General features: G+C 41.2%; 1 protein-coding gene and 1 long non-coding RNA gene across 5 annotated transcripts in view; one reads left to right on the plus strand and one right to left on the minus strand.

The window, feature by feature from the left end:
- LOC137337835 (uncharacterized) overlaps positions 1–18,963 on the minus strand; it is a 50,151-nt gene extending 31,188 nt beyond the window's left edge. Inside the window, exons 1-2 of the long non-coding RNA XR_010966610.1 lie at positions 18,897–18,963; positions 12,304–12,421 (exon numbers count right to left, since the gene is read on the minus strand). This is a non-coding gene — a long non-coding RNA (uncharacterized lncRNA). The remainder of the gene's footprint in view (positions 1–12,303; positions 12,422–18,896) is intronic.
- lcorl (ligand dependent nuclear receptor corepressor-like) overlaps positions 1–24,299 on the plus strand; it is a 286,193-nt gene that overhangs the window by 132,606 nt on the left and 129,288 nt on the right. For 3 of the 4 annotated variants that reach the window (XM_067989291.1, XM_067989297.1, XM_067989314.1), the window contains exon 1: positions 19,109–19,210. The exons of the other annotated variant lie outside the window; for it this stretch is intronic. In XM_067989291.1, the coding sequence (XP_067845392.1) occupies positions 19,114–19,210 (97 nt within the window). In that variant the 5' untranslated portion in view covers positions 19,109–19,113. Of the gene's footprint in view, positions 1–19,108; positions 19,211–24,299 lie in introns of those variants that run through there. 4 annotated transcript variants of the gene reach the window in all.

Consider the following 24,299-nt stretch of genomic DNA (forward strand, 5'->3'; position numbering starts at 1 on the left):
TGGGTGCTGGATATGTGCCTTAAGTGACGTTTGCACTCACCTGTCCCATGTAAATGAGATTGCTTCCCACTGACTCAACAAACTCTGATGTAAAGGCCAGGATTGTGACCCAAGGAATAAATCTCTGTCTCTATCTCTGTTACACACTTGGGCCAAAAATGGACTCACATATGCCTTTGTGGAAGCCAGTACACCTCCACTCCCTTGGCATACTGGCTTCCACTGATACGTCAGGTCCCGAGTGAGCCTAAGGAGCAGGAACTCTCAGTGCAGGAAGTCCCTGCCCTTTGCACCACAACCTAGTCATTATTTACAAAGAGAAAGCTGCTGGAAACAGCAAATGGGTCTCTGGTGTTTTCCTGTGTGTTCGTCAGTCTCCCATCAGAGTTATAGTGGGAGATCAGTGGAACCCCAAAGAAATTTGGGTGCCTCACTAATCACAGTTAAAATGACTGATATTATTATTTGGCATGTATGCCACTAAAAATGTTTACAATTCCCAGAAGCAGCTGTACCAATAAAACAGTTATGTGACAAAATGACTAAAGATACTTCAATGCTGCGATGAATGAATATGGAAATGATGAATGGATGGATAGATGGATGTAAGTGTGATTCATGAACTTATTACTTGCAATATAGTATTTAATTTTTATTATTGACAGATCTGTTTTATTTAGAAATGCACTTAAAGGAGAACAGAGACTAAGTGTGATCTACTTCATCCATCTATATCATTTATTTAAAAAATTATATAAAATCTTCATCTTGCACGCAATAATTTGTTTTTATAACAAATTTTGCTTATAATAACAAAGTTATTTCCTACAAGGCAGATTCTTCAAAATTATGTAGATAGATGGAGTATTTTTTATTGGAAGTACTATCTCTAAATATTCTCTTCAAATTTGTGGAATAATTGTATGGGAGATTTCACTGAAATATCTCCACGGTTTCTACAGAATTTACCAACATTTGGGAAGATTTTGATTAATCCTCACAATGACTTGCTCTATTCATGCCAAATTTTTAAACAAAAATTATTATTAAGCCATCACAAGTATGGAGAGATGAAAAATATCTTCATAGTTCCCAATGCATCTAGTATAATGGTGAATGGAAACAGTAATGAAATTGTTTGTTGAAAATGTATTTGTGATATAGTTGTCATTGAAAGAAACAAATCACAGAATTTATTGTTAGTCAAGCAACCATGCACAAATTGGTGCCTTTAATGAGGCTGCATCTGTGTATGCACCACAGGAAAGCAAAAGCCTTATGACAAGGAAGTAAAACAACTAAATGTAAATAACAGCTTATGGAAACTGAAGTCCGCGATGAAAAAAGCGTGCATATCATATTCAACAACAACAACAACAACCATTTATATAGCGTCCTTAACGTAGTAGAATGTCCAAAGGCGCTTCACAGGAGCGATTATCAAACAAAATTTGACACCGAGCCACTTAAGGAGATATTAGGACAGGTGACCAAAAGCTTGGTCAAAGAGGTAGGTTTTAAGGAGTGTCTTAAAGGAGGAGACAGAGGTAGAGAGGCAGAGAGGTTTAGGGAAGGAATTCCAGAGCTTATGGCCTAGGCAGCTGAAGGCAAGGCCACCAATGGTGGAGCGATTAAAATCGGGAATGCGCAAGAAGCAAGAACTGGAGGAGCGCAGAGATCTCGAAGGGTTGTAGGGCTGGAGGAGGTTACAGAGATAGGGAGGGGCGTGGCCATAGAGGGATTCAAAAACGAGGATGAGAATTTTAAAATCGTGACATTCCCGTTCTGCGAATGTAGGCCAGCAAGCACAGGGGAGATGGGTGAACAGGACTTGTTGCGAGCTGGTATACAGACAGCAGAGTTTTGGATGAGCTCAAGTTTATGGAGGGTGGAAGATGGGAGGTCGGCCAGTAAAGCATTGGAATAGTCAAGTCTAGAGGTAACAAAGGTATGATTTAGCTGTTCTTTTAGTGTTCTACAACTTAAAACTTTAGATTTTTATTTCACAGCAGACCTGTATAGGATGGTTATCCAGATATAACTTCAGCAAAACTACTTTTAACGAAAATAGGCACTGTAAGAATGCAAACATTTTTGTTTATGCAGTTGAAGTAAGTTTTCTAACCCTGTTTATTCATTGGTAGGGCTACCTCTGGAACATTGATGCACAGGAGAGGGTTCAAAGAAAATGCAGCATACATGATTCTGGGACAAACAGTGCTAAGTAATGAGAAAAGGCTTACAGAAATGAACTTATTGGAATTGGAAAAAAAAGACTGACAAAGAACATTACCCAGGTTTTTTAAATGCTCAGAGACATAGAGAATAATGTAAATTTAAGTAGGTTATTTAATTTAAATTGTGATCACAAAACTCCAGCGCAAATATAAAAATGCTAAGCTTCAAGCAAGGCGAGAAGAAATTTCACCTCCAGCAACAAACATGTAGGGCAACCTTCCACCAAGAGTGGTTAATCCTATATCCAACTCATTTAAAAAGTAACATCTAATTAAGAATGGGGTCAAAAATTATAAGTATGGGCATTGATGACTAAAGTGCCAGACAATGACCATCTCCAACAAGAGAGAGTCTAACCACCTCCTCTTGACATTCAATGGCATTACCATCGCCGAATCCCCCACAATCAACATCCTGGGGGTTACCATTGACCAGAAACTTAACTGGACCAGCCACATAAATACTGTGGCTACAAGAGCAGGTCAGAGGCTGGGTATTCTACGGCGAGTGACTCACCCCCTGACTCCCTAAAGCCTGTCCACCATCTACAAGGCACAATTCAGGAGTGTGATGGAATACTTTCCACTTGCCTGGATGAGTACAGCTCCAACAACACTCAAGAGGCTCGACACCATCCAGGACAAAGCAGCCGCTTGATTGGCACCCCATCCACCACCCTACACATTCACTCCTTTCACCACCGGCGCACTGTGGCTGCAGTGTGTACCATCCACAGGATGCACTGCAGCAACTCGCCAAGGCTTCTTCAACAGCACCTCCCAAACTCGCAACCTGTACCACCTAGAAGGACAAGGGCAGCAGGCACATGGGAACAACACCACCTGCACATTCCCCTCCAAGTCACACACCATCCCGACTTGGAAATACATCACCGTTCCTTCATCGTCGCTGGGTCAAAATCCTGGAACTCCCTTTAACAGCACTGTGGGAGAACCTTCACCACACGGACTGCAGCGGTTCAAGAAGGCAGCTCACCACCACCTTCTCAGGGGCAATTAGGGATGGGAAATAAATGCTGGCCTCGCCAGCGATGCCCACATCCCATGAAAGAATTTTTTAAAATACTCTGGAGATGCTTTGGTCCCATAATATTGGGATCTTGGAAATGTCATCTGCTGAACACATAGATGATGGTTGAATAATAATGTAAGTTATAATATTGAATTGATTCTTGACATTTTCACTTGATAGTCAGGAAGAAATTTCAGAAATTATACTTTTCTTCTTGGAAGTTTTACCTGTCATTGTGTACCTCCCTCAGGAGATAAAGAATGTTGGGTTGAACTCATGCCAATGCAGGTTGTTCATAACTTATTGTCATTGTTCATGATTTGTTGTCAATTCCCCATTCTTAATTAGATGTTACTTTTTAAATGAGTTGGATATAGGATTAACCACTCTTGGTGGAAGGTCGTCAAACGAATGTTTTGGTGGCAGAGATGTTAAACAAATATTTTATATCTGCCTTCACAGTGGAAGACACAAAAAACATACCAGAAATAGGGGAACCAAGGGTCTAATGAGAGGGAGGAACTTAAAGTAATTAAGATTAGTAAAGAAAAAGTTTTAGAAAAATTAATGTGATTAAAAGCCGATAAATCCCCTGGACCTGATGGCCTACATCCTAGAGTTTTAAAAGAGGTGGCTGCAGAGATAGTGAATGCATTGGTTTTGATCTTCGAGAATTCCCTAGATTCTAGAATGGTCCCCATGGATTGGAAGGCAAATGTAACCCCGCTATTCAAGAAAGGCAGGAGAGAGAATATTTGGAATTCTCTACCCCGTAGGGTTGTGGCTGCTCAGTCGTTGAGTATTTTCAAGACTGAGATCGATAGATTTTTGGACTCTAAGAGAATCAAGGGATATGGGGATCAGGCGGGAAAATGGAGTTGAGGTCTAAGATCAGCCATGATCTTATTGGATGGCAGAGTATCGCCTACTCCTGCTCCTATTTCTTATGTTCTTGTGTTCTTATGTAAGGATTGGGACTGATGAACCAAATGGTCTTTTCTTGTTTCATGCTTTTATTATAATTTGATTTGGTTTTCTCACATGCATGTAAACAGTGCTAGCAGATGTACGGAAGGCAAGAGCTCAGTGAGATTGTAAGTAACAAAAAAAACACAGCTTACACCATTATTTTCTAAAAATATTTGAGATCACATTGTAGTGTGCAAATTATCCAGAGGAAAACCAGCATATGTATACTCAATTAACAACTATACGATTCATTAAGTTCAACTAAAATTGTTCATTGCCCCGAAAAATTTAACTTGTCATTCCAGCCCCTCCAAAAAATTCCTAGCACATGAAACATGATAGTAACCACCAGCCCCTTGCCCCCACACAGGTGGCATGGATTGGTGGGCATCTAAGGCGTACCGGAAGTGGCGCTCACCTCTGCCTGCCACATTGCAATTAGGTGCCCTTCCATTGACCCCGCATACTCCAGTGGGGTCAGTGCTGGAACAAAGGAACATAGGAACAGGAGTAGGCCATTTAGCCCCTCGAGCCTGTTCTGCCATGCATTGAGATCATGGCTGATCTGTGACCTAACCCCAAATGGAGGACACTGGCGGGCGCCATCCCGGCATAAACACTGGGATCACAACCAGCTGATTTTGGGTCACATACCGTAATTGGAAATATTTGCCTCAGTAGATTCTTGCAATTAAAGTCCACTCTCTTGGCCATTTGAACCACTCCTTATCTATAACTAGCAGATGATGAAGTGAGTTATATTTCTGCTGCTGCTGTGGCTAATATATATGAAATGCAGGATAAGGAATGCACTGAGAGAGATGGTGCATCCATTGCTCCCTGGAGTTCTGTGGCTTGAGTGGACCTTAGGACCAGCTGGTGTAACTGCCATACCAACTGATATTTAGCAATACAATATGCTACAGTGAAATGCAAAAAAAGAAAACCAGAGCCTTGTTTATCAGTTTACTGATAATGAATGTTTATATTCTTGGTTTAAATAAGCATAAGGTTGTGCTGACATTTCTGAAAGCATTTCTCGCTGTGTTCAACTGGCCTTGCTGTGCTGGTGACATCCTTAATCTCACATAGTTACAATAGGAAGTAGAGCAACTACAGTTTAAGTACAGCTGCTGATGAGTTCTAATTATCTCACTTGGGGGGAGTTTTTTTCTGTACGTATTGATTTTAACTAAAATGTAGACATGCATAAATAGGGGATCCAGCCTGGTAGAACGCAATGTCTGTTTGTACCTCGAGAATCATAGAATGATTACAACACAGAAGGAGGCCATTCGGCCCATCGAGTCCATGCTACTAGTCAGAATTTTCGCCTCCATTATGCCCCACAAATAGGCTTAATAGGAACATAATGGAGTACATATATAGGCAGAGATCAGTTATGCCAGATCTTCAGCTATATTGTGCATGGTACATATTGCCAGATAGTGTTATCGCCGGAGCAGAAAGCTCCTGCCAGAGATTCATTTCAATGTTATAATGAAGAGATGATGATGTCATGTAGATACCCCCACAATTTCCTGGGGTGGACACCAGATATGAACTCAGTCATCAAATGCCTATGTAAAACAGGTGTCCATCCATGATTGCCATGCAAACTGTTGGATCTAGAACTTAGATTTAAAGGGGCAGAGGAAGATAAACAATATTTTTTGAAGGATGCTTTATAAGTGTGTTCCTGCGGTCTTTCTGTTAACACTTTTTGCCCACTTAGCAATGTGCCACAGGTTCTGGCACTGTTATATTTAGGTCCTAGAAATTTGAACAATCATTTTTCTTATGGAGGAAGATGAGAAGGAATAATAAAGTGAAGCTAAGCAGGTGAGGTTGCACCACAGGATGACTGTATCTACCGGGTACAGTAGCATAGTGGTTATGTTACTAGACTAGTAATCCAGAGGCCTGGAATAATATTCTGGAGTCATAAGTTCAAATCCCACCAGAGAAGCTAGGAAATTTAATTAAATAAAATCTGGAATAAAAAAGCTAGTATCAGTAATGGTGGCCATGAAACTAGCTATTTAATTAATTGAACCATCTGATTCACCAATGCCCTTTATGGAAGGAGACCTGCTGTCCTTACCTGGTTTGGCCTATATATGACTCCAGATTCTTAATTGCCCTCTGAAATGGCCTAGCAAACCACTCAGTTGTTCAAGAAGGTGGCTCACCACCACCTTCTCGAGGGCAATTAGGGATGGGCAATAAATGCTGGTCTTGCCAGCGATGCCCACATCCTATGAACGAATTTTTAAAAAACAGTGTTACCCTCCTATCTACAAACACATGAGGAGGTGCACTTACCTGGATTAATCCATGGAATTCTGTGTGTGTAGTTTCCAATTTACCAGGGAGGTAGTGGCAGAGTTGTGTCACATGCTGTATTCAGATCTGCTGCAAAATTCCACCACATGTATGGCATCTGCCGGTGGCTGCAAAAGTGACTTTGGCCCTTAGCTTTTAGGCCTCAGACTCATTGCAGGCATGCTGTGCTGCAGTCCTATGGGGAGGTTACCCTAGGATACCAAGCAGGGCAACCCTACTCACACTTACCTCATGTATCATAACGTCCACTTTCTTCCCCCTTCAGCCTTGGCAAAGGCTGCCAATAGGTGAAATGCTGCTTATGCCTTTCCAAAGACTGTAAGATTTTGACCTCTCTGAGCAGCCACTTAGCTTTAAGTGGTTGTAGTCTTTAAATTTCATAAAAAGCCTGATTATCTAGCCCGTATCACCTTTCACTAGGCTAGCTCCTTCTACGAGGCCAAAGCTGCACAGGGACTTATGAATAATTATTTCAATCAACTGACCGCAGACAACTGCATGTAATCACCACTGCATTTCTGGTCATTCTCAACTGAACATTGCCAGCAGTGGAAAATTTACCCTACTGAGCCTTGCTCCATCCTAAAATGTGTTAATGAAAATTAGCAAAACAACCCCAGTGGAGGATTACTAAGAGTTTGTTAAATACAATTCAAGAGAAACTAAGGCAGAATTGCACAGGAGGGAATATAAATGAAAACTTAGTTCTGAGCCTGGAAATTCCACAATCCCTTACGAAGAGGCGAACGCACAAGGCATGCTGCTTTGGTCAGCCAGTGACTATGTCCCAAATTCCTTGAAGGAGTCATTCAAATATTTAGGACGGGCACCCCGCACCAGTAAGGAAGCAACGGAGACGCTGCTGAGGTGGCAGAACGTGAAGTGACACCCTGTCCTTAATGTGCTGAGTATTAAAGACCACAATAAAACTTTATTCTGGCAGGGAACAGATGGGTAGCAGTCGTAATGTGATTGATCCCTCTAGGTTTGATTGTCTTTAATATTGGAGGCTTCAGGAGGCCTATCCGGGATGAACTAGGCATATTTCCCGAGGTAGCTCAGGAACACCCCCAGACATGCCCCCAAAGCTGTCTGAGAATGTAATGGACTGGGGCTAAGAAGCACCTACCCCTCCTGGTTCACAACTTGTGTAGCACACCACCCCCATCCTCCCTACTGTCTGAATTGAGCCAGAGTTCCACCCCTCCCCCAACAGAATTTCCTGCCTCTAAACTCCAAGTCAGACTGGAATCAGTGCTGTTATCAAAGGGCAAGATAATCACAGCACTGTCAGAACTGAATTGTACAAAGGAACTGAGAGCCCCACATCATGGCTGCGATGGCCATTATCAGCTATCTGTTAGTGCCACGGGGTCAGGAAGAAAGGTGATCCACAATGCAGAGGGCATAGGAAATCCACAACACACAGAACAAACTACCTGGGAGAATACCCATCACAACAGAAGAACTGGTGCATGATACTACTCACCTGCTGCTGCAATCTTCAGCCAAAAAAGTAATCAAAAAGGCTAATGGAATATTAGCCATGGGAGAATAGAAGGACAATGGTGCAGAGCAACCACAAGTCAGGGACAGTGGTGTGTGAGTGTCTCATTGCCCATTTCCTCAAGTGAACTCTGCAGATGGTCACTTCTGCTATCTATTGGACATATTTACAATCATTGAGCTATTCAATGCATTACTGAAAAGCCTCTCCTTCTGTGCTGTACCATACTATGATACTTTGATTACCTGTTTAATTTTTGCTGAGAACTAAATATGTTCAATTTGCTTTATTTTTGGACAACTAACACGTTAGCCCTAAAATTCCTCTGAGAGTTTTTGAATACATCCATGACCCCGTCCCAAATCCCAGGGTCAGAGCATTAACATATTTTGGATGGGTGCTCACAATATTATCAGTGCAACTAGAGTACCTCTCTCTCCTTCAGCAGGGAGAAGGAATATTGCTGCAGCACCTTGGTGCAACATCAATGGGGCGACTGTGCCGGCCAAACATCTTTTTTAAAAGCTTTAAGTTTGAATTTGCCACTTTCTCAAGTGCAATCCATCACTCCAGAAATGATTGCTGTGGATAAACTAGTAGTGGCAGAAAAGGTGGGAATTCTGTTGGATGACATCATCCCACCAGTCCCATCACTTTACATAGAAACATAGAAAATAGGAGCAAGAGTAGGCCTTTCAGCCCTTCGGGCCTGCTCCAGCATTCAAAATGATCATGGCTGAGCGTCTAACTCAGTACCCTGTTCCCGCTTTATCCCCATATCCCTTGATCCCTTGATCCCTTTAGCATTAAGAAATATATCTATCTCCTTCTTGAATACATCTAGTGACTTGGCCTCCATTGCCTTGTGTAGTAGAGAATTCCACAGGTTCACCACCCTCTGAGTGAAGAAATTTCTCCTCATCTCGGTTCTAAATGGCATATCCCGTATCCTGAGACTGTGACCCCTGGTTTTGGACCCCGCAGCCATCGGGAAGATCCTCCCTGCATCAAGTCTGTCTAGTCCTGTTAGAATTTTATATGTTTGAATGAGACCACCTCTCATTCTTCTAAACTCTAGTGAATATATGATGTGGAGATGCCGGTGATGGACTGGGGTGGACAAATGTAAGGAATCTTACAACACCAGGTTATAGTCCAACAAATTTATTTTAAAATCACAAGCTTTCGGAGATTATCTCCTTCGTCAGGAATCTCCGAAAGCTTGTGATTTTAAAATAAATTTGTTGGACTATAACCTGGTGTTGTAAGATTCCTTACTAGTGAATATAGGCATAGTTGACCCAATCTCTCCTCATACGTCAGTCCTGCCATCCCAGGAATCAGTCTGGTAAACCTTCATTGCACTCCCTCCATGGCAAGGACATCCTTCCTCAGATAAGCAGACCAAAACTGCACACAATACTCCAGATGTGGTCTCACCAAGGCCCTGTATAACTGCAGTAAGACATCGCTGCTCCTGTACTCAAATCCTCTTGCAATGAAGGCCAACATACCATTCGCCTTCCTAACTGCTTGCTGCACCTGAATGCTCGCTTCCAGTGACTGGTGTACAAGGACACCCAGGTCTTGTTGTACCTCCCCTTTTCCCAATCTATCACCATTCAGATAATAAGCTGCCTTTCTGTTTTTACAACCAAACCTCACATTTATCCACGTTATACTGCATCTGCCATGTTCTTGCCCACTCACCCAACTTGTCTAAATCACATTGGAGCCTCTTTGCATCCTCTTCACAGCTCACATTCCACCCCAGCTTTGTGTCATCTGCAAACTTGGAAATGTTACATTTAGTTCCCTCATCCAAATCATTGATATATATTGTGAATAGCTGGGGCCCAAGCACTGATCCCTGCAGTACCCCACTAGTCACTGTCTGCCACCCAGAAAAAGACCCGTTTATTCCTACTCTCTGTTTCCTGTCTGTCAACCAATTCTCAATCCATGCCAGTATATTCCCCCCAATCCCATGTGCTTTAATTTTGCACACTAACTTCTTGTGTGGGACCTTATCAAAAGCCTTCTGAAAATCCAAGTACACCACATCCACTGGTTCTCCCCGATCTATTCCACTAGTTACATCCTCAAAAAACTCCAGTAGAGTTTTTTGGATTAGGTAGACACAAGAAGTGCCTGCTTCACTTCTAACAGAATTGTAAAAAAACAAAGAGCTGGAAGCCTGGTGTAACTAGGTCCTGCCCTAAATTTCTTTCCTGCTCATCCAGATGGCAGAATTTATTCAACCAAATGGAAGAACATTTTTGCTTTTCTTTATTTCCACAATAACGGAATGACAGACTGAAAAAGATATTAAGGATGTGTTTGAGTGCATATGATGCATACGTTCATTGTCGCTTTCTGGTACACTTAATCGGATTAAAGGGACAGTGGCAGCGTGGATACAAAATTGGCTAAGGGACAGAAAGCAGAGAGTAGTGGTGAATTGTTTTTCAGACTAGAGGGAAGTATACAGTGGTGTTCCCCAGGAGTCAGTATTAGGGCCACTGCTCTTTTTGATATATATTAATGACATGGACTTGGGTATACAGGGCATAATTTCAAAGTTTTCAGGTGACACAAAACAGAAATGTAGTAAACAATGTGGAGGATAGTAACAGACTTCAGGAGGACATAGACAGACTGGTGAAATGGGCAGACACATGGCAGATGAAATTTAACGCAGAGAAGTGCGAAGTGATACATTTTGGTAGGAAGACCGAGGAGAGGCAAAATAAACTAAATGGTACAATTTTAAAGGGAGTGCAGGAACAGAGAGACCTGGGGGTGTATATACACAAATCTTTGAAGGTGGCAGGACAAGTTGAGAGGGCTGTTAAGGGAGCATATGGGGCTCTTGGACTTATTAATAGAGGCATGGAGTGCAAAAGCAAGGAAGTAATGCTAAACCTTTATAAATCACTGGTTAGGCCTCAGCTGGAGTATTGTGTTCAATTCTGGGCACCACACATGAGGAAGGATGTCAAGGCCTTAGAGATGGTGCAGAAGAGATTTACTAGAATGGGACCAGGGATGAGGAACTTTAGTTATGTAGAGAGACTGGAGAGGCTGGGTTGGTTTCCTTAAAGCAGAGAAGGTTAAGAGGAGATTTGATGGAGGTGGTCAAAATCATGAACAGTTTTAATAGAGTAAATAAGGAAAAACTGTTTCCAGTGGTAGAAGGGCCGGTAACCGGAGATCATAGACTTAAGGTGATTGGCAAAAAAACCAGAGGCGACATGAAGATACATTTTTTATGCAGCAAAGTGTTATGATCTGGAATGCACTGCCTGAAAGGGTGGTGGAAGCAGATTCAATAGTAACTTTCAAAAGGGAATTGGATAAATACTTGAAAAGGAGAAAATTACAGGGCTATGGGGAAATAACAGGGGAGTGAGACTAATTGGATAGCTCTTTTAAAGTGCTGGCACAGGCATGATGGGCCGAATGGCCTCCTTCTGTGCTGTACCATATGATACTATGATATTTGACTTCTTTTGAGTCATGAACTTATGCGTGCACCTTGTGAAGGTGACATGCTCCGAAATAACAGTGGTGCACGGGTGTTCGTTTACCTGGAAAGTTACAAGAGATTCAGATGGTCCACTACCTGTATTTGTGACTTCCCTGTTGTACTTGAAGTAGTACCAGGAGTCTCCTTTCCTCAGGTCACTTTAGGCTCACTGCTTTCGGAAGTTGACCTGCAGTCCTGTGTCCTGTGCTACGTAATGGCACAGAACTGTCGTGACGTGAGTGGTAACCAACTCTTGTTGTGCTTCTCCATACATACCACTGGAGGGCATATCCCCACCAAACCCATTGATTTCTCTTAGCACAGAAAACTGAACAGGTATGAGTTCTTTGTATCCCTCCCTCATAGTTGTCAGTAAACATTCACCAAGTGATTGAAGCTGAGTATGACTGCTGGGTTCATCTTATCCATACCACCTTCTACTGCAGTGTGTATTGAGTGTATGGAGGCAAATAACTGCTCAGGATGTACATGTACTGTAACATCCTCAGTTGGAGAGCGGGCCCACCAAGATAACAAAGCAAAATATCCAAACATAACTAAGGAAAGGCAGGCAACATGTCAGGCCTCTGCCGTGCACCTGTTCGCCTCTCTTCAACTTCCATTTCCACTAGTATAGCATCATCGGTTCCTTGTGGTTCACTGTGCACATTCTCATCCTTACCACTATATATTTGTCTGTATCTGTACAGTTGCTTTCTTCAAGTGGGGGTGTAATGCTTGTTGTTTTGGTGACCAGTGCTGTTCAGATGCAGGCTGCAGACCATTTGGTTCTTTTTGCTCTGTGAAGAGAGTAGATGGGATATTTTGAACACATAAGCATGTTTATCAGTGATAAAGATGTATTGTCATTACAATCAATATGGATGGATATGTTGATGTAATATATTGTGAAAACCATAGAATATATTATGATTAATATCATACATATCAGACAACCCACGCACCTGCCCAGTATCATCAGGCCCAATGCTTAAGAGAGTCTCTCTCCCTATTAACTCTATAATTTTCTGTTGCTGTGAAGTTAACAGTTTCTCGCAAAAGAGTCTACAAACTGTTGAACTGATTGCCCTTATATTTTGTACAAGTTAGGCCTATATAAGAGCAGTATGGATTAAGACAGGCTGATTTGGCATCTGGAAATTCGTTCATTTCTCTGTTTGTATACTTTCCTTAATCGCCATATTCCTTTCTCTTCATAATAAGACTTCTGCTTTAATGCTGCTTTATCTTAGTGCTCTTTATTAAGTTGTGAAACTTCTTCCAGACTTCATAACAGCTTCTCGTAATAGCCGATTCTAAGTACATGTGCTCTGTGACATATTGACGAGCTCCATGTCTTCGTTGCTTATTTGTGCGCTACTGTACCACACCAAAAAGGACAGCCCATTTCTCCATTATGCAATCCACAAAAGCCTCTATGGCACAATCCTTGAAGTGGGTTTTTCTCAAATATTGTTGTGTCATTACTCAAAGTTTTGTCGACTCCACAACTGCTTTAACAAAAAGATGGAGTATAATGTGGGAAAATGTGAACTCGTCCACTTTAGTAGGAGGAATAGAAAAGCAGTATATTATTTAAATGGAGAGAGATTGCAGAACTCTGAGGTACAGAGGGACATGAATCACAAAAAGTTAGTATGCAGGTACAGAAAGTGATTAGGAAGGCAAATGGAATGTTGTCATTTATTGCAAGGGGAATGGAATATAAAAGTAGAGATGTTTTGCTGCAGTTGTTCAGGGCATTGGTGAGACCACATCTAGAATACTGTGTGCAGTTTTGGTCTCCTCGTTTAAGAAAGGACATAATTGCTTTAGTGGCGGATCAGAGAAGGTTCACTCGACTGATTCCTGGGATAAGGGGGTTATCTTATGAGGAAAGGTTGGACAAGTTGGGCCTGTATACATTGGAGTTTAGAAGAATGAGAGGTGATCTTATTGAAACATATAAGATCCTGAGGGGACTTGAAGAGGTAAATGCTGAGAGGATGTTTCCCCTTGTGGGAGAGACTAGAACTAGGGGCCACAGATTAAAAATAAGGGGTCTCCCATTTAAGACGGAGATGAGGAGAAATTTTTTCTCTCAGAGGGTCAAGAGTCTGTGGAACTCCCTTCCGCAAAGAGCGGTGGAGGCAGGGTCATGGAATATTTTTAAGGCTGAGTTAGATAGATTCCTGATTAACAAGGGAGTCAAAGGTGATAGTAGGTAGATGGGAAAGTAGGGTTGAGGTCACAATCAGATCAGCCATGATCTTATCAAAGGGCAAAGCAGGCTCGAGGGGCCGAATGACCTACTCCTGCTCTTAATTCATATGTTTGTATGTTTGCACTTTTGTATGTTCAATGTTCATACCAATTAAGAGGCTTACTAGCCACTTGAGAAATGTGCAAGGAGCATCATTAAAGGTGCATTGTAATTGTTTCTTTGTCTGTCATTCCCACCAATTGTACAAAACAGACAAAATTGTTCTCATCCACCATTTTGATTAGCCCAAAATAAAAACTACAAAAAATAGCTCTTTTCATTCATTCACTAAAAAGAGAATACCATTTCTCAGGGCTGGGAAAAAAAAACTACTGGTCCTTGGTCTAAAGACTTTCAACTATCTAATAAGACAACTGTAGCAGTAATTTTAGATTAATAACTTTTAACCCAACAATATTCACGTTGTACATTTTGCAGTCTTTCATGTTGTTACCTAGCATTAAATACTTAGATGCACAGAGAGCTGAGTTTAATACTGTAAATATATTTGCATATTTTTTCTCTATACATATTATGTAACATTTTGCTATTTATTTTGTTATTTGTACCTCAAAGCGGACTGCTTTACACGCCAGTTATTTCTTTCTGAAGTATACACCTTCTGTTCCCAGAAAATTGCAGACCTATGGAACAATTTGCCAGCTCATGCGGTGAGTGCTGATTTGCTATACACCTTCAAAAGAAAGCTGATCAGGTTCCTGGCTGGGGTGGAGATCACGTCATACAAAAGGTATACCAAGTAACATGCGGCATGATCAAAGTGATCTCCTGGACTAGTTTTGATCGCCTTGTTGGGGGAAGGGGGCCATAGAGGAATTTTACAGAGTTTTTCTTTCCTATTTGGCTTAGGTTTTTAACCTGGTTTTTCACCTCTCCCAGGAGATTACATGGACCCGGGTGGTTAGGGAATGTCTTAATCACAAAACTTAAGGTATCACAGCTGTATGAGACAGGCTAGATAGACCAGTTGGTCTTTTCTTGTCTGTTATTTTCATATGCTTATATACTAAAAAAGGCCTTTCTATAAAAGTAAATTAATTCTTTTAAAATTTCCACTTCCTGGAAAACACAAAGCATAACATTTAAATGTACCTGCAACCACCTTCCAAATTCAGTATAAAGTAATAATCTTCTAATGTTTCAAACAGAAAAATGGTATTTTTCCATCCTTACAATTAACCCCTGTTCTGTGCTGGAATAGCCATTTTGTAGTAAATACCATGTGATTCATTAGTGATAATTTTACTGCACTGCATCAAAGTACTCTCTCCCTATCCTGCACTCCCACAGTACTTTTTTACAAAACCATACTTTAGTGAGTCTTTTCTTTCTTCTCTTTCCCTCCTCTCACACACAATAGAAGACCATCTCATTCAAGACACTACCACGGTATACATGCTTAGATTTATTTCTTTAAAATTGACCTGATGGTCTAAGTTTACATTTTTCAACTTCAGAACCACTATAAGAGGTACGAAGTTGGCTTGTGAGTAACAATCAATCAGGTAATATATATCATTACCAACCTGCTAGACTCAAGTTCTAGAAACATTTTAGGCTTGAGGAGCGAGCACTCTTAGTAAAGGCTTTACAGCTACTGTATTTGTAGAATCCGAAGGTATGTTGTAAATATGAATCTTAATGTAAGCGTATTAATTGGGGAAAAATTCTGAAATGTTAAAATGTTAGCTTTTTGTGCATGTCAAATCCTCAACATTTTCAAAAGCTACAGATAATTAAAAAATTTAATTTCAAGTAATGTCAATTTATATAACATGGTGATTTAGGAGTGTCAACACCAGCAATTCACACAAGCAAAATACTCTACCAAGAATTGTATATATGGTTGATTTCAACAGGATAAATTTATGTGAAAATACAAAGTATTGAGATATGTTTGCATATCTTTAGCTAAACCATCAATAATTTGATCAGCTCTGATTGGCAAGGAAAAGCACATTTTCTCCAGTGTAGCCAACAATATGCACTATTCTGATCCTGAAAAGAGGATTTCAAAGGCAAAGGAATATAAAATATTTATGGAAGACTATGCTATGTTCTATAACTAGTAGCCTTGTTTAACACAAGCTAAAGGTATGTTCTGACTGTTCTTTCATAATTTAAAAGCATGAAAGTCTTGAGAACAAAAGGACATTTGTAAACATGCTGCTAATGTGAAGACAAATTGCAGATATGTGGTAATCACATTCATGAACTCAGTATGGACTGCTCACAGATAATTCCGTGCTCCAAATGATCAGTTTTAATTTTATTGAAGTGAAATTATCAATAATACCCAATGGAAATTAGACCCATCACATCACTCCATTCATATTTACAAAGCACCATTTAATATGGAGATGAAGAGTCAAGATTAAGAGGGACTAGAAACAATTTCAAAAATGTTGACATTTTCCACAAATATTTATAAACACTAGTTGATCTTCCTTGGCATTGCTCATGGAGAAAATGTGTGTCACTCATCCTGTAACTGCCTCTCTGCTTGCCCCCTTTCTTGAATGCTTTCCATCTTCCCCTCTCCTTTCTATGTGTCTTCATTCTTTCTCCCTCTTTCTCAGTCTCTGTACGGCTCTACACACTTTGATTGTCCTTTCTGGCAGACCCATGTAAAGTGCTAGGGGACCTAAATATTCCAATGCTGTGAGATCTTGGATTGGTTTCCTTAATACAAAGTTTCCCCCCACTTCAGTAATACTGATTGTAATTGAGAAATAGAACAGTAACCTATTGACCCAAGACCACAAACATGACTGAGTACATTGTAAAGTGTGCACAGTTAAGGTCAATTCAGCACCTGCGGGGAAAATAGCTCTAGCCTGAAAACTGCAGTCAATATTGGTTTTATTATACTCTTCGACAAAATCAATTTTAAAAATGGAATCAATCACCTGCTTTTTGCACGTTATAAGATTAGATTTTGTGATATCAGTGAGCAATAGTTAAAACTACTTTCTTACATGTGATTGTTTTCGATCAAATCACAATTAGTGTTTCATTCCAACGGCATAAGAAAAGTAAATAGCAGAGACAATTTTTTTAAAATTCTATAAGTATATGTCATAAAGCCATAATTGCAATTTCAAGTTTGTAAATATTGATATTTTATTTTCCTTTCCCTTTCAACTGTTGCTTTTTCTTTTGTTAAATCTTAGAAACTTTGGATTTGTAACTGTGGCCAACTCTGCATTTAGGCATGCCTCTTAAGGTATTTTCTGATGCTGGTGCTGTTCATCAGGGACACAACCACCAAGAGAAGCTCTCTACTTGATGTATATTCAAAGATCTCATTTCCTACAGCTTGTAGTATTGAGACAAGTAAAAGTTTTTTTGAAATCCTGCTTTCTAACATACATAAACAGATGAAAGGAAAAACTAAGAATGAACATTTTTTTCTGATTCTATGCAGTGAATTATCTTTTAGTGCCTCTTACGTGCTGGGAAGTAAAAGCTCAGAAGGGGAACCGAAATGTTTGTGGCAAAGATTTGGTACTCAAATACTAACGAATATGTAAAAATGAAATTTATGTGCAGATTCTGGATTTGTGTGTATTTATAAATGTTTAAAAAGCTGCTCTCTAGGACCTCCATTTTAGACAGCTGCAGTGGGGGGAAATGTCACCTAGGACAGTAGCAGAAGATGGAAGAATGAAGGAATGCAGCAGAGGATGTTGTGTTTTAGAATTTTATTGCACATTTCTGCTTCTATATATGAGATTGAATCTTTTGCAGTTCTATCAAACTTTAATTTTAAATTACAACTCCCAGTCACATCATTGAAACTAGATAAATCATTTCAATTAAGTTAGTAAAGAATTTAAAGTACAGCTGCGATATAGTTTGCGTCTCCATGCATGTCCACTGCCTCTGTGAAACTCATATATACTTGCAAACTAAAAAGGAAAAACTGAAAGTGCTAGAAATCTAAAATAATAAGAATGTGCAGGAAATACACAACATGTCAGTCAGCACCCGAGGAAAAAAGGTTATGAAGTTTCGGGTGCGAACCCTTCAGCAGACACACGCATCCGGACCTAGGTCATCCTTTATGTCCAATTTAACATGTCCACGCTGGAGGCAGGAGGCACCTAGACTAACTGGTGTGAGGGGAAAATCACTGAGTGAACAAAATTGGTCAATTGTGTGGATTCAGGACAATCTGCTTTCTATTGCCGGGATTATATATTCGGATTACAGTCTTTTGTTACACATGTGGCCATTGACAACTGAGAATGTTTTCACAGCTGCTACGTCATTGTGAATATGTGTTTGCTTTGTTTTTTCCTCCGCTTTTCTGTCTTTAACAAGTCAACATAACAAAATGTCAGAATTAATTTTTAATCACACCGAAGAAATATAGCATTTTTCTTTGCTTCCAGTAAATCACGATATTAGATTTTCAGTCATGAGGCTGATTACAACTCTATTAGTCTGTTGTAATCTAGTGCCCCTCATCACGGAAATAAAATTATTTCATGGTGCTCAGATTATGATCCCGAAGTCTTTATTTTCTACTAATAATCATGGCACACTGCTTGCCAACTAAACTAAAATAAATTTGAACCATACTGGTGCAATTTTGTTGTCTCTTTACGATTTACTGATGTTTTTATGTCATAAGGAGCTTCTTGCAATGTTTACAATGAAAGCTTTACAGTATTTCCTACCCTCAAAAAATTAGGCCAGACTCTATATTACATTATTTACCTGCAATCACAAGTACAGATAAAGTCATAAAATCTATTTGTTCAAGTTGTTACGTACCCTTGAGTTCTAAACGAAGGGAAATGAAATTGAATGGGCCCTGTTCAAAAGCGTTTCTTTTAGGTCTACTTATTTATCTAAACGTAAACGACCGAACTGTATATAAAGAGGAAAAATAGTTATCTTTGCAAAAAAAAGTATCATGATGCAGCGTTTAAATACGAGTGCATCTAAAAAAATGACTAAAATTATAACGGCAACGCTACTACCTCTTTTGTCGATGTACCGAAGCACCATCCCCACCCCCTACGATCCAGACAGCCTGTCACTCGGACCTGGTGTCTGCGTTTGCCAGTCCCCACCTCCACCCGCTGAGCTGATGACACACGTCAATCACACACACACACACAGGCCCGGCACGCGCGTAACGTACTATGTAAATAGCAGCGAGGTGACGTCAGACGCACACACCAGGGCTAGGACAGAATGGCGAGTCAGTGCGGTAGCCCCAGATGTACGGCAGAAAGAAGAGGTTTTCGGCGGGAACTAGATTCCTGGCGGTATAAACTAATACACTGTGTAGGTAAGGATGACGTCTCTGCTTTGAATTGCCGGCGTTGCATTTTTTGTCGTTGTTTTGTGACTCTTTCGTAAGCCGGGGAATAAAAATATATTCCTTGCGAATTGGCCCTGAAGTTGCTCCTCCGGAGGTACCTGGCTCCATTTTCTTTTGTCTGACTCCGAGAGCCCTCGCCATTCTAATAGATGTCCTGTACACCCTGGAGAATTTCGCCAGCCTGTTAAATTTTAAAAAAAAAGCACAAAGCCTGATTCGTTGGTAAATTGTATTTTTTATTGTTGTTGTTGCTGCTGTAGTACTCTGGGTCGCGAGTGAGCGTTAGCGGCTTTGAGAGAGAGAGAGAGAGGGAGTTTGTAAAAGTGACGGTTGGTGGCGTGGCGGTTAGATTTGGAAGTTTTATTGCGAACTCTGTGAGTTGGCTGCCATGGTAATCTTTGTCAGCAGAAGCCCCGTTTCATTCTAGAGTTGTGGGAGTGGCGGCGCGAGAACTAACGGCCGGATGAACAAAAAAAAAGTCACGTGACGCGGTCATGGTTATAAATATCCCCCCCCCCCCCCCCAAAACACACACACACACACACACACACGGCCCGGAATAGTGACCGATCTCTGACTTCCGCTTCACGAGCGGCAGCAGGCGAGCCATAGCCTGGGACTTGCTAAAGCTCTTTCAGTAAGCCGGCAATGTTTCCATCGGAGAAGCATTTTTTCTCTCTCTCTCTCTCTCTCTCTCACTCCACCCCCTCCTCCGGTACGATCGCCAAACTTTTGTTTCTGCAAAGTTTTCTGAAGTTTTAAATGAAATTCGACATTCAAGTAAACTGCTTGATTTCACATCTATACGCACTGTATACTGCTATGTTTTGTTTCCGACGGAGTATGTGCACGATTTGTGACGGCCCAAAGCTTCGCGACCTAGAGCCGCCACTCAATCTGCACGCCATTTCACTATGCACTTTTGGTCGAGCCTTGGCTCACAATTTTTTCTCAGATCGCAAAGCGTTCTGAATTTCATGGAAAAGCTTTTAAATCTGGAATTCTTACGATTCCATAATTTGAAACTATATTGTGCCTCCCATTGATTTCTGTTGAACCTTTTTTTGTACAACTGAAGCTTGGCGGATGATCATTGTGTCTGTGTGCCTGAGGTAGTTTTGCCACTTTTATGAAATACATATTTAAAAACAGAAAATGCTGGAGAAGCTCAGCAAGTCAGGCAGCATCTATGGAGAAAGAAGCATGGTTAACGTTTCAGGTCGAAGACTTCCGTCAGAACTGGAAGATATTAAGAGAGTTAATTACGAAATACATGCTTTTTTGCCATGTTTGAGTCTCCAATTCACGCTAATGCAAAATGTACACGTTTCTGCCCAATAAGGAACTTGCACAAATCCCCTGTAAAGTAACATACCACTTAAATAAGCCTGTAGGGGTATTGCTGGAGTTTAACCTGCTGAAATTGTGCAGTTCACCAGAGCAAGCCACTTGGTCAGCTTGAACCACCTCACTGAGCTCTGGCCTGTCGGTTACCTGGAACTGGATGGGAAGGATCCAAGCTCCCCTCCAAAACCTACTAATGAGCAGGGCTGGCTGATCGGTCGTCGACAGCACTTTGCAGTACTGCAGACCTGTCCGGCTCAGGAATCAGATTACTGAGTCTGTCATGGAGGGTAGTCTTAGTTCCAAACCTTCTTTGCCATACCTGTCATCTTGGAACCACCTTGACAATAAAGGGACACTACTTGCTTCTCATTCATTCTTTCATTTCACTTTCCCTCATCCTTAGTCAATCAGCTTATCTCCCTTTGCCTTCACTGACTATTTCTCTTCTGGAGTCAATCTCTGAAACCTCCACCCCATCTTGCACTCCTTCCCTTGCTCTGTCTCCAACTGTCTTTCAGCTTCTTCCTCCTCTGCGAGTCTTCATCCACTCTCACTGGAACACTTCAGATCCTGGACAATCTTCCACTTCCCTGGTACAATAAATGCAAATGATAAGTGGGTTGGTTGTCCACTGACTTCACTTTCCGTAGTCAAATCAGCTTCGATCAGTCTGGCGAACAGAAACTTTTCCAAAATTGTTAATTTTGCCACTAGCTGACTATTTTCTCTGAGCTTGTTCTACGGATTATGAGGATCTGATGATTCCTTTGTATGTAAAATTGTGTTTATGCAGCTATCTATGCTGCTTCTGATTTTTCCTTTCCCCAAATCCCCTATCCCTGCTCTCCTGACTCCTGGTCCCCACTCCACTATCCAGGGTTTGCCAATTCCATACTCTGCAGCTCCCCTTTGTATTATGCATATCATCAATTTCTCTCCTCAGTCCTGTCTCCTGCCCACCCCTTAAACTCATGCTTACTGACATCACCAACCTGCTGCTATTCTCTGCTACCTCCTTCAAAACTGCTCCTAACCTCACTCCATTTGCTCTCACTATCCCACAATTTCAAATCTTTCTTTCCAAAGATCTGGAATGTGTTGCCTCACTGCTATACTCCCACTATTTCCTATTCAGCACCCTCCAGTCTGCTTCACAGCACTGAGACTGCACTGGTCAGTGAACTAAGAACATTCTGTGTGACTGTGACCATGGCTTGTTATTTATTGTCTTTCCTGAGATTCCTTGACCTTTCTGCTGCTTTTAACACCATGAACATTCCATCCATCTCTAATATGTCTCATCCCCTGCCGCAGTTCTTTCTTAGTTGGACTGTATTAAAATTATTTTAATAGCTTCTGTTCCAGTGCCTGTCGGTGCAGATGCACCCCAGGGTTGCATCCTCAGTTTTATCTTTGCGATATCAAGAACCATGGGGTCAGATTACACATGTTCACTGATTCACAGCTTTAGTCCCTGCCTCTATCAATCCAGTACTGTTGTTACACTTTTCCATCTGTATGTTTGACCATAAGACTGGATAAGCCAAGATTTAATTTCAGCAAAACCAAAGCCGTCTTCCTTGGCTATGTTACTAAAATTGTTGTCTTCTGCCTTTGCACTGTTCCACCCCTCCCTTTCCCCTTGTTGGTGAAACCTCGTTTATACTTCTACCACCTTGAGGTTCAACTTCCCTAATGCTTTTCTAGCTGACCACCATTGTCTACAAATTTTAACTCTTCCCAGCTCCACTGGCTCCCTGTACTCCAGGGCATTGACATCAAGGTTCACATTGTTGCATTCAAAATCCTCTGTTATCTCTAGCCTTAAGTCCCTAAACACATTCCCTGACATTGTGCTATTCCTTATTGTTTCTTTTGCTCCATCAGACGTTGCTCTTTTAGTTACTGTGCCTCTGCCGCCTTGTAAATCTCTCTCTAGAACCTCCTGCATTGCTATCTCCCTGCTTTCAAAACTCTCCTCTTTTGCTCTGCCTTTGATCCCGCCCCCAAACTTTCCCATTCTCCTTTCTGCTAGACATCCAAAGTTTTTCTCAGCCTTGTACAATGTCACTATATTACGAATGCCTTAAAATGATTTTTAAAACCATTTGAGATATTGAGGTTACACAAACTGCAGTAAGATCAGTCACCAGTTGTTTTGATATGGTGTTGGTTGAGGGATGAAAGTTGGAACTTCTGACAATGTAGCACCCCCTCAGTACTTCACTGAAGTGGGGCTTGAATACAGTTTGATTCAAGTGACAGCACTGCCACAGAGTCATGCTGAAAGTTGAGTTTAATCCCCATTTCACAATTTTAGCATGTAATCTAGGCTGTTACTTCAGTGGAGTGCTGAGGAAGCGCTATTATATTAGAGATGCTGGCTTTCCGATGAAACAGTAAACACAAGGCATGTCATTTACTTGTGTCGGTGCATGTAAAGAAAAAAAATTCAGTGGCGCTATTCAAAGAAGGGTTCTCTTGGTATCCTGGCCTAAACTCCCCTCAACAGAACCAAAAAAAAATTTGGTCATTCATCCCATTGCAGTTTGTGGATCTTGCAGTGTACTAATTGGCTGCCATATTTTTCCACATAGCATTGACTGCATTTCAGAAGTAATCAGTTGGTTGTAAGGTATTTTGGACATCCTAAGGATGTGATTTGCTACAAAAATGCGAGTTCTTTCTATTTTTGAAACATTACTTTTCGAAAATGTGCTTGGCTCTGTTGAAAGTGCAAGTTAGGTGGAGCTGGTTCATACCCATGGTATGTGATCTTAGGTTATCAGTCAATTTTAAACTTCTGAGAGTTTATTATTTTCTCTCCTCCTCTTGAGGTCTGAGTCCTGTATACCGTAACCCAGTCTCTGGCAATGCAGTTTGAATTGCATGTATCTAGAGTGGGGTGATTTGTCCTACTGTTTTCCTCTGTGAAGAAATACTTGTCCTCTGCAGGTCCCTTTCTCTAACAACATAGCCCGAGTCAGGAATTTTCCAAGTAAAAAGCTTGTGTACCCCTTTGGTAAAATAAATGCCACCCCATTGTTTACCATACTGAAGCACTTGTGAAAGAAATTGTCCCCTGCAGGGATGGGACAAACTTTATTTTTGGTATATGGGTGTTGCTGGGAAGGCTGGCATTTATTGCCCGTTCATAGTTGCCCTTGAGAAGGTGGTGGTGGGTTTTCTTTTTGTACCATTGCAGTCTGTGTGGAGGCCTAAAAGGATCATCCATTTGGCACTTCTGGCTGAAGATGGTTGCAAATGCTTCAGTCTTGTCTTTTGCACTTGTGTGCTGAGTTTCTCTATCTTTGAGGATGGGGGTATTTATTGAGCCGCCTCCTCCTCCCGTTAGTTGCTTGATTTGTCCACCAATGTTTGTGACTGGATGTGGTGGGACTGCAGAACTTTGCCCTGGTTGGTTGATTGTGGGATTGCTTAACTCCATCTGCTCTACATGCTTATATTCCTATATTTTAGCTTTACCAAGCTGGCATTTCATTTTCAGGTATGCTTGGTGCTGTTTCCTGCGTGCTCTTCTACACTCCTTATTGAATTAGGGGTGGTCACTTGGCTTGATAGGGATGGGGGAGTGAAGCATTTGCCTGGCCATGAGGTGGCAGATTGTGGTGGAATACAACAAGGAATACAATTTTGCTGTTGATGACTGACAGTGCCTCATGGGTGCCCAGTTTTGAGCTGCTAAATC

The sequence above is a fragment of the Heptranchias perlo genome, chromosome 1 (assembly GCF_035084215.1).
Source record: "Heptranchias perlo isolate sHepPer1 chromosome 1, sHepPer1.hap1, whole genome shotgun sequence".
In the NCBI taxonomy this organism is placed as follows: Eukaryota; Metazoa; Chordata; class Chondrichthyes; order Hexanchiformes; family Hexanchidae; genus Heptranchias; species Heptranchias perlo.